The sequence below is a fragment of the Panicum virgatum genome, chromosome 9N, assembly GCF_016808335.1.
Source record: "Panicum virgatum strain AP13 chromosome 9N, P.virgatum_v5, whole genome shotgun sequence".
NCBI classification, from domain to species: Eukaryota; Viridiplantae; Streptophyta; class Magnoliopsida; order Poales; family Poaceae; genus Panicum; species Panicum virgatum.
Genome location: NC_053153.1, coordinates 76,693,331 through 76,704,840, shown reverse-complemented (window position 1 = coordinate 76,704,840; position 11,510 = coordinate 76,693,331). Strand labels below are relative to the sequence as shown.

Here is an 11,510-nt window from a genome sequence, read left to right as displayed (position 1 = left end):
GCTATGAGCAAGGTGATTTCACGAACAGAGAACACTTTAACCACTTGATCTACTCCTAGGCGATTCAATTGTTCTAACAGCAACACCTCTAGCTGAAATACAATGGCCCAAGTACTCTATTTCTTTCTGAGCAAAGCAACACTTGGACAATTTAAGGAAGAATTGATGCTTCTGAATAATGTCAAACACTTTGCGGAGCAACAGCAAATGTTCTTCCCAAGATGTGGAGTAAACAAGTATATCATCCATAAAGACCAGAACTCCGTTTCTCATGAGAGGTGCAAAAAGTTGATTCTTAGCACACTGAAATGTGGCTGGTGCATTGGTTAAGCCAAATGGTATGACCAAGAACACATACAGGCCATTATGTGTCTTAAAAGCTATTTTATACTCATCACCTTTTGCAATTCGAATTTGATGATATCCTGATCGAAAGTCCAACTTAGAGAACCAAGTGGCTCTAGCCAATTCATCAATGAGCTCATCTACAATTGGTAGGGGATGCTTGTTCTTCACTGTAACAGCATTCAGACGTCTATAATCCACACAAAAACGCCAGGTTGCATCTTTCTTTCTGACCAACAGTACAGGAGAAGCATAAGGACTGGTGCTTGGCCTAATAATGCCATTGTTGAGCATGTCTTTCAGTTGTTTCTCTATTTCAGACTTTTGGATAGGAGCATATCTATATGGTCTGATGTTGATAGGTTGTGCTCCAGGGATCAGATCGATAGAATGGTCACAGTATCGTTCTGGAGGTAGCTAGGTGGGTTTCTGAAAGACATGTTTATATTGAGCAACTAGCTCCTGAATTTCCATTGGCCGTTGACTAGGTGATTCAGACAATGTGTGAATAGAAGCATCCTAATCAGGAACATGAGAAGAGACAGATCTTGGCCACATTTGAATGCAGTGAGTTAGGGCACCACGTCTGATCAAACCCTTGAGCTTACCAGCACTAATAGCAGTATATTTGGACAAATCAGCCTTGAGACCATGAAAAGTAATTCTGGCCCCTTTGTGAGTGAACCTCATGATTTTCTTTCTCCAATCGACCCACATTGGACTACAATCTTCCAGTCAATCTTCCCCTAAGATCATGTCATAACATTTGAGAGGCAAAATTCCTGCATCAGAAACAAATGAGTGCCCCTGAGTTGTCCACTGAAGGCCTTTAACCACTTTGTTACACATCAACTGTGTGCCATCAGCAGCAGCATACTGGGTGGCCTGGCAGTCTTCCATGGGCCAATTGAGATGCTGGGAAAGCTCAGTACTAACAAAAGTGCCACTGCTACCAGAATCCACTAGGATAATGACTTCTCTATTGCCAAGACAACCTTGTAGTCTCACTGTTCTCCTTTTTGCAGGTGTTGCCGAAGCTTGTGGGGTAACTGTTAAAACCACAGCAGGTTTAGACTCCTCCTCACTAGAAGCACAGTCATCATCTTCAGAGTCAGGTGGTTGGAGTGCATCAAATAACTCCTCTATAACATGCAGAGATACTTGAGCAGGACATTTGGGATTGTGATTCCACTTCTCCCCACATTTGTAGCACAATCCATTTTTCTTTCTATGCTGCATTAATGACTTTAACTAGTCATCCTGATCAGACTTGTCAGACTTGGGCTTAGTTTGCAGCACCTTGTCGGAGAAGGGTAACTTTTGTTTGTCTGAAGATCCAAAATGCTTGGAGAAAGGTCTACTGAATTCCTTCTGAACCCACGAGTTCTGACAACCTCCAACTTAGTTTCTTGCATCAGAGCTAAGGAACTTGCAGTCAACACATCTGATGGCCTATGAAGAGCAATTGCTGAATGAATTTCTTCCTTTAGACCCCCCAAAAATCTAGTGACAAAATAAGTATCATCATAGGCTGAATTATACAGAAGAATGCCATGGGAAAGATTTTCAAACTGGTGCAGATAAGATGTAACAGAATCTATCTGCCGAAGAGTGTCCAGTTGGCGCAAGAGAAGCTGATATTGATCTTTGTCGAAACGAGCAAAGACAGCTGCACAAAATTCCTCCCAATCTAGAACACGACCCTTGCGCTCGAACGTCTGAAGCCAGGTTGCAGCTGGGCCATCGAAATTGAGGGCAGCAAACCGAGTCTTCAAGTTCTCTCCCACGGAGTACACCTCAAAAAACATGTCACAACGATCACGCCACAGACGAGGGTTATCACCATCAAATTTCGGAAACTCAAGCTTAAGAAAGGAGGTATGGCGAGATGAGCTATCCCGCACAGAATCACGAGCAAAAGAAGGCGAAGGATCGCTGTCAGAGATCGTACCCGTGACCGGGCACGGCGGATGGGGGCCAAGGATCCCACCGCCAACATCCCTGTAAGTGTGGTCGTCGTGGTGCCCGTTGGGTCACTCACCGGTCGACGCGGAAGGACGCGTCGCCCCTGCTGGAGCCAGATTGAGGTCCAACAGGTTTGTCCACCGCGACAAGTGTTGGGGAGGCACCGTGGCCGGCCAAGGTGGTGGTGGGTGTGGTTGTGGAGGTGGTGGCACCGTCTCCAGCTGATGAAGCCTGGTCGCCAGCCATTCAGCCTGCGAGAGAAGCCGTTCGGTGGCCACCTCTGAGGTCGCCTTCAACGCCTCCAAACCCGTCAACTTGTCCAGTGCTTGAGTCATCATGGTCTCGAAGCTACTGAACTTCTGCGCAAGGGTGTCCATGGCGGAGTTCATCTGGGCCTCAAATTTGGTAGGCTTGCTCGGCGCCAGATTGCAAACGCCACCAGGGAATGGTTTGTGGTGAGAACACGCGTTTCAGACTACCTAAGCGGTGCGGTAGGGAGTGGACGACGGCGCCGGAGCGGCTAATTGGCACTGTGCGGTGGCCGCCGCCGACTGGGAGTCGATGGGCGGGGTGGGGACGCCAGAGTCGGGGTGAATCCGGCGGAGCAGACCCAGCACACCATGAGGCGGCGAGGTCAGGAACGCTCTCGCGGCAAAACGAAGACGGCAGCGCATCGAGGACCAAGCAATCTGATACCAAATGTCACGAACCCACTTGGATCGGACTCGGAAACCACTGATCAGAGGAAGAACACGGGAAGGAAGAAGCGATTTCCAGAGAAGAAGAGGAAGAAGAACCGAGGACAAGAACATAATGATTCCCAAATCAGTTATTTCCTAACCAGTCGATTACAGGTTGGGGGTTTTTAACCACCCATCATCAGACAACAGATAGACCGATCACACTCGGCAACCAAACACTACAGAGACTGACCACCCGGGTCCACAACAAGTGCCACTACCAACTTGTCAGTGATGCTGGGGTCGTGACAGAATATTGTCACACTTTTTTTCCTAGCGGTCGTCAGTGCTAAGATTGCTAACCGAGCACAAATACCCTGTAGTTATACTGACAGTTGACATAGACAACCCAGGAGAATCGATTTGTACTAACGGTTGGCTTAAGCAACCGCCAGCATAAATACGGGTACTTGTGCTGGCAATCGATTACCGCCAGTACAAATATTTCTTTAAGGAAAAACCAAATAATTATTTTATATGAAGTTGGATGGAGACAAATATTCTATATGAAAGTTACAGAGCTCGACGAGATCTAGAACTTTGTAATTGACAATATTTTCATTCAAGAGGACTAAATATTCATTACCATTCCAGAAATCAAACCTCATATCTAAGTTAAATATAGAAAACAAATCTTATCTCCAATTTATAGAATTCAACGAGATCTAAAACTTTGTAGTGATAAATTTTTCATTCAAAATCATTTACTAGGCCAAATATTCGTTGCCATTTATAATATCTATTTTTTAATAAAATTGAATAATCTAATTTTAACAACAAAATTTATATTTTTGAATTTTTAAACAATCTCGGTTGAAAATAAACTTTATACCAAAGTTGTAGTCCTCGACAAGATCTAAAATTTTATAGTTGACCATTCTTCAATAGGATCGTTTAGAATGTCAAACATCCAATGTAAGATTTGGAAAAGTGATATAAAAAAATAAGATATCTTGGAAACACAAGATGTAACACGTGAAATGACCAAAATTGATTTGTGCTGACGGGCACTTAATAAGACAACTGTCTGCACAAATGATTTTGTGGCTGTGGTCGTGCTCCCACCGATACAAATGTTGATTTGTGCTCGTACAAGATTATTGGCGGATGTTAAATCCGCCACCATAAATACGCTTTGACCATGTTAGAAATGCTTTTCTGTAGTAGTGGCAGGAGCTCTACGTAACCGCGCGAAGATATAATAAAATCAATCAATGAATCTGCCATGTGAAGCGCGCGTGCGTGTGGACGTACGTACGTTAGAAAGCGACGATATGGGCCACCGGTGCCACGGCATCCGATTCTTGTTCTCTCCCTACAGACTCTCACTCGCCCGTGTCCGTGTCCCGCACCCTGTTCACGCAGGGTGTCATCTTCACCGTTCCATTCCAGACGAGAACAAAAGCGTCCCCTGCCGAGTGTCAACGCGCATCACTTTCCTGCAGAGCTCACACGCTAACAATTAGGCGGCCTACCTAGGTAGAGGTAGGAGCCCCGGCCAGCTCAATTAGGCCACGTGAGACGCGCGTTAAAAGGTTAAACCCACTCGTACTACTACTAGGAGTCTAGGAAGGACTGCTGCCAGTTTGACACGCAGAGCTAGGAAAGATGGGCCTAGAAACTACCGCCGGACATGCACCATGCAGCACGCAGCACATGGTCGATCACATCGCAGGACATACTTTCCCCTGTAGCGGTGGTTATGCACGCGCGGTTGGCTGGATACTTGGATCAGAGCGGCCGGCCGGCCGGATGGCCGCAGACACGGACACGGCGACGCGTGCGGGAGGGGCATGACCGTGCCCCGTGCGGCGCGCGGCGCGCCCACCCCAACAACGGCGTGCGTCTCTTGTAGCGCGCGGATGGACCAGTTCGGAGCAGCTCGGGCCACCTGCTCGGCGGTGTTCGTGTGCAGAGCGGCGGCGAGGCCATCGTCGGCATGCAAGACTTAATGCTGCGGACGGCGCGGCGCGCGGGGATGCCAGCTGGAGCCCCTCGCGGCGCACAGCTCGAGTGACTCTGATGTGCGCATGGTGGGACGACCGGGTGCCATGACCACCAGCGCCGCTCAACAGCCGGCGGACGGCGGCGTAAAGGCGCTGACCGCGGTGGCGACGGGAATAGAGGGCGGGTGGTATCTCATTTGCCGACCGGGTGGACGGTATTTCGCTTACCGTCCACCAGCAGGTCACGGGAGCCGTCCGATCGGGATCGAGCGGTGGGATCCGAGCCACGTGAGAGGGTCACGTGGGCCGGAGGAGTCAGCTCGGCCCAGTTTACTAGCGAGGCCCACAAAATGAAACGTGGGCACACTCTGTCCGTCGTCTTCGCGCCTAGCGAGCACATGAATCGCCGTGGAGGAGCTGATGGTCGCAGAATGGAGGCAGGTGAGGACTGAGGAGACAGAGCGCTGCAGGAGAGGGAGAAGATGATGGCCATAGAGGAGCTATCATTCAATTCTGACGGCATGACGAGGCAAGGATCCATTAGAGGCGCTGCTCAATACTGACGTAGTTTTTCACTTGCGCACTTCTTCTGTCAGTAATGTGCTAATAATGTTGACTAAACTATAGTTTATCCTCCGCAACCCCACTGACCCATTCGTTTAGCATTGACAGCATGTGAAGCCGCGACGGGATCGGCGGCAAACCGACATCGGCAACGCCTTCAAGCTGCTGCACGACGAGCCCCATCGTCGGCCTGTCGCGTTCCTCGTCCTGGATGCACCAGCAAGCGACCTTGCAGAGCCTCTCGAGCTCCATCAGGTTGGCATCTTCGGACAGCCTCTCGTCCAGTAGGCTGGCCACGTCGCCCGCGTGCAGCCTGACCGCGGCATGCACCGGGAAGTACATGGCGCCGGAGCAACCGCCGGCCTCCTCCGGCGAGGCGGCGGCGGCGTTCCGGCGGCCCGAGACGAGCTCGAACAGCACCAGGCCGAAGCTGTAGACGTCGGCCTTGGCGGTGACCGGGGCGCCCGCGAGCCACTCTGGCGCGAGGTAGCCCGGCGTGCCCCGCATGGTGGTCAGGACGCCGCTCAAGTCGCGGCCGACGAGCTTGGCCATGCCGAAGTCCGCGAGCTTCGGCCCCAACGCCTCGTCGAGGAGGATGTTCTCCGGCTTGATGTCGCAGTGTATGATGCACTCCCGGCACTTCTCGTGCAGGTAGGCCAGGCCTCTGGCCACGCCAACCGCGATGCCAAATCTCTGGCCCCAGCTCATGACTCGCTTGGAGCTCGAGCTGCTCTTGAACAGGTGCGAGTCCAAGGAGCCATTGGCCATGTAGTCGTACACGAGCGCCCTCTTGCTCCCCTCCGAGCAGAAGCCGCGGAGGCGGACGAGGTTGACGTGGTGGATCATGCCCAGGGTGACCACCTCGGCGCGGAACTGCTTGTCCCCCTGCTGCCGCCAGCCGTGGAGCTTCTTGACGGCCACGGGCGTCGCGTCCGGGAGCGCACCCTTGTACACGGAGCCGAAGCCCCCGCTCCCGAGCTTCTCCGAGAAGTCCCGCGTCGCCTCCTTCACGGCCCGGTAGTCGAACACCAGAAGCGTGCTCTGCGCCGCCGCCATCACCTTGCCCTTGCCCCGCCGCCTCCGCAGAACCACTACCACCGGCGCGGCTATCACGAGAATTGCCAGGATCAACACTGCAGCCGCTAGTCCGCCGTCATGGATCTTCTTCGACGGATGCACCGCCGGCAAATCCGAGTCCGCGACGCGGAGGTGAAGTACGGCGCCAGCGGCTCCCTGATCGCCTTGATCATTCGAGACTCTCCTGAGGTTGAGGAGCTCGCCCTTCCACACGGAACACTTGGCCCCGTCGTAAGCATAGGCGGTGCACGAGCAGTCCCGCAGGCAGGAGAGCTCGCACGCCACGCCGCTCCGTGCTCCAGCTGCCGCCTCCACCGAGCCGTTCGGGAGCTGCACGGCGTACGGCAGCTCGAGGAACCCGTCCTTGTGGCAATCCGCCTGCTGGCTCTGCCGCCTCTCGCATCCCGAGGCCATGTTCCCCAGCCTCCACTCCCCCTTGAGCCGCGGCGCGAAACCCGCGGGGCACTGGCACGCTGTGCTGGTGGTGTTGCTGCACACGCCGAAGGGCCCGCACGAGCCGTGGACGTCGCACGCGTCGTGGGGCTCGGAGCAGAAGAGGTTCCAGTCCCCCGCCGTCTCGCTCCACTGCCGCCGATGCATCTGCCCGTTCACGTCCAGCACGAAGTTTTGGATGCCCAGCGGCACCCGGTCGTGGTAGGTGAAGAGGTTGACGCTGGCGTTCAGCGCGTAGGGGACGCCGACGAAGTAGCCCGACCGCATCTCCGGCAGGTTGGCGAAGATCTCGCCGTCCCACAGGCCGGTCGTCCAGTACTGGTGCTCGCCGCCGGCGAGCAGGTTCAACTTGCTCTGCCCGCGCGGGTCGATCACCATGGAGAACGGCCCGGGCGCCGGGTTCTCGGCGTCCGTCCACGACGTGAGGAAGCTGTGGACGCCGCGGACCCTGTCGTAGCCGAGATTAGCTCCTGGGAGCCATGTGTCCGTGGGGTGGTCGAAGCTCTGCCACGTCACGACAGACAACGCCGACGCCCTGGCGTCGCTCCGCACGACGAGGTTGCCGTCGTCCTGGAGCGTGGCGACGGTGGTGCGCGGGGACGGGGAGGTCGCGTTCGACGACCACAGCACCGTGCCGGACGGCGCCGCGAGGAGCACAAGCTCGCCGCGGTCGCTCAGCGCGAAGCGAGATGTCGACGGTTCGAGGACCGGACGCTCCCGGTTCGCCACCCAGACGACCGCTTGCTTGGTGATGTTCTTGAACCAGATGCCTATGTAGTGCCTCTTGGGGTTGCCCCGGGAGAAGAAACCAAGCTCGAAGTTGCCACCCTCGGAGACCAGTGTCTGGTTCCATGGGAGAGACTGGCCCAAGGTGAGGGTGTCCATGGCGCCCATCGTTGGGAGGTCTAGGTTGCAGAAGAGCACCAACAGCAAGAGGAGCACAACCATGGTGGCATGCAAGTGTGTGATCAACTATGGCTGAGATCAAACAAACTCTAATATATATTACCAATCAGACCAGGCTACCAGCACATATCAGTACTCATTCTCGAAATGAGAAAAAAAAAGGCAGAAGATAGCGCTCAACCAACTGAAACACAAGGTCACCATCACAGTCAACAAATCTCGTACGTCAGATTGAATTCTTCCATAGGAATCAAATCACTGGTAAATTAAATTCAAATGGCGTCGAGTGTAAGAAAGCGAAGGAAAACAGTTGTTTGGAATCCTGGTCCTAGAGATGTGAATAGAGAGAACGAAGCATAACATTATTATTTGATCGCGTCGAACTCAGAATGTTTCACATACGCTGGCCGAATATTCTTCCATTGCTCCCTCCTGAATACTACGACTAGACGAGTGACGGCAGGTTATTACTTTAGCTATTGTTGAGACCTCGATATGGCGGGTCAGGTCTGCATAAGAATGAAGGGTCAACTTTGGCTGCTAGTTTCCTTGCATGATCAGTTTTTTTTTTCTTTTGGCAGTACAGATCTGTTCTGTAGGCAGTGAGGAACATGATATCCCAGGACTCTCGTAGTCGTCATATCAACTCTTCGATTTGTCCAGACCAATGCCCTAATTTTGTCATCGTTGCCCAAGTCAAGAAGTCAACTATGCACACAGTTTTCCGGTCACTCATCCATGGTGAAAATATTGCTTCCTCCGATAATATGTAGTACAGCGGAGATGTGACACCATAACTTATCCTTGTTCTAAACAAAACTTATATTAGCAGTTAGCATACATTGGGTGAGTGCCAAAGTAGCCGCCTTGCATAAACAGCTAGACAATCAGTGATACCAGTCTACCCTTGGCGTTGCAGTTGGAGTGCTCATTGCTTCCCATCCTTGAAACTTTAGGCGCCAATTCGCTCATAGTCAGTTCTCGCCACGAGATTGAAATTCAATCCCCGGCAGACTGAAAGGGAACAGTAAAGGCTGATGAAATCGCCTCCACGAATGGCACGCGGCTGAGAACTAATCAGTCACAATCCAACTACTAGCAGAATAGTAAGTGTTGCGGGCGGCCAACGTGTTCAGGAGAGGCTAGACATTATCGTAAAATATCATAGTGATTCAAATTCAACAGTACCAATTAAACCAACCTACAAAAGCGAATGAGCATTAAGCTAAGATATCTTCTAGAAAAAAAAACACTCATTGCTTCGAGAAAAATATCAATAAAGAAGATAGAGGAGAAAAATATCAAAAACCCATGACCCATATAAATAAGTGATTGGCACAAGTCAGGATGCAGGTTTTGTTGGGTTGACCCAACTACCCAATACCCAAAACATGAAAAATAGTGTAATTACCCTATAGAGCCGACCCAATAATTTTTTGATTCGCCCTGGGTTCCAACCGTGGGTAATTGGGTAACCCAAAACAAATGTGGCCTCTCCGTGGAGACAAGCTCAGCATTGAAGCCAATCCACTCGTGGGGTCTGTTGATGAGCGGAGTAGCCAGCAATGGCAGCCTCTGTTTCGTTGGCGTTGGGTCCTGCTGATGAGCTGCATGGAGCGGAGTAGCCAGCAATGGCAGCCTCTGATTTGTTGCCGTCGGCAAGCGCTAGTGCGCGAGGTAGCTGCAGGGGGCTATGCGGGGATCCGTTCTGTGGGGGTAGTGGTGGCCGTCGCGAATTCGCGATTGGAGTTGTCCCAAGCATGGACGCCGGCGGCGGATCAGCTGTGTGGGGTGATGTTGCTACAAGCCTACAGGTGCGTGTCCTCCCCAACCGCCATGGCCATGGTTATAGCTTGATTTGCTTTTTTCCAGCTCGATTGGGTCCTATTTCATTGATCTTGTGTAGCTCAGTCCAGCATGAACAAACCCAATTCGGGCATTTGAGAATGGAGATCTCGAATTCTCGATTTGGTGACCGCCATGGTCAGAGAGTAGCAGAGATGGAGAGGAGCTAATAATAATGGAGCTTCAGAGCCACGAACAAAGCACAACAAGGAGGATTAGTGGCCACCAGCGCCCGTGGACAGCTTCAACGACGACAAGGTGTCGGCGCTCGAGAGCATCAACGGCGCGAGACGGGCCAAAGTCTGTGCGCATGGCGGCGGCGTGAGGACCATGGCACCTCCAGGTGACCACGATGTGGACGCTGAGCTCGTCGCCGAGATGATGGCGGGCGAGTTCCCCACGCTGCGGCCCAAGGCGAAGCCTCACTTCGACATGTCCGGCGGGAAGAACGGCAACTTCACCGTCTCCGTCTACCTCTAGGAAACCAGTAATAGTGTTTTTTTTTTGGGTAACCCACTAGATTTTTGGGTAATCATATACTTAATTTTGGGTCGACCCATTATTTGTCCTTTTGATATTGGGTTGGGTGGGTTGGACACCAGTTGACCCAAAAGTGACCCACTTGCATCCTGAGGCACAAGTGTATTTAATCAAGTAGTAAAGCCTCATATGCAAGAGCTGAGTCCTAACACTAAGAAAAATCTATTTAACTCTGCATTATCATTAGAGCTCATTTAGGATAGATATAAAAAAGCATCCATGTTGTATGATGGATGCAATTTACTCTAAAAACACTTCGAAATAACTCCGCAAATAAGCAAGCCTCCCCATGTTAGTCTAAATCAGTACACCACTCTTACATGCAACCCTATCTATGAACACCTCCTTTGTTCAACCTTCTTTATGTCTAATATAAAAACTCCTTGTCAATCGCCATGGCGAAATCCGGCACATATTTCTCGAATGTACTGCGAACCTACATTGATTAGAATGTTAACACAGTATAGGCAAGGACTAACCCAATATAACATGTCACTAAGAATTGAACATAATGTCACTGAGAATCGAACCTAATGCATACCAAATTGATGTTGTCCTATGTGGAATTCCAAAGAGCATAGTTAGATTATTTTCAGTATTTTTTATTGCAACATAACAACTCTCTGATACATTCTGTAATAGCATCGAGATCGCATCCGCCTTCCAGAACTAGTAGCACTTTCAGGTTGACTAAATTGTAAGAATAAAATTACTCAAAGCACCTACCAACTATAGACTGATGTAAGACAACAAAGAACAAAAATTTATTATAGTTGTTGGGAATCGAGGTGGCCCTAATACCCACTAAGCTGAGAACCTACACCTAAGACACACCAACTCACTCTAGAGTCGGTTAGCCTTTTCAATTTCTAGCTACTTAGTGTATAAGGTCTTTTCGACGGCAGAGCCGCATTCTCGCTTCCAGATGGTAGAGCCTACCAACAGATGAAACTGGCTTCCGGAAGCCAGAGCCTTCCTACGATGCAGCCCAGACCCTTTGTGATCTCGGATGGTAGAGCCAACCTACGATAGATCACAACTTATACACACTAAGTACTTAGAAACTGGGAGACTAACACTTACAAAACACTTGCTTTATTACAACATAATAGTACACAACACATCCTCT

The 11,510-nt window shown here is 51.0% G+C and overlaps 1 protein-coding gene across 1 annotated transcript; it reads right to left on the bottom strand.

Moving 5' to 3' along the window:
- Positions 1 to 5,512: 5,512 nt before the first annotated feature.
- LOC120691939 (G-type lectin S-receptor-like serine/threonine-protein kinase At2g19130) lies at positions 5,513 to 8,045 on the bottom strand. The gene has a single exon (XM_039975141.1). The coding sequence runs from the start codon at positions 8,036 to 8,038 to the stop codon at positions 5,618 to 5,620; it is 2,421 nt and encodes an 806-aa protein (XP_039831075.1). The 5' UTR covers positions 8,039 to 8,045; the 3' UTR covers positions 5,513 to 5,617.
- Between the last annotated feature and the right edge of the window lie 3,465 nt (positions 8,046 to 11,510).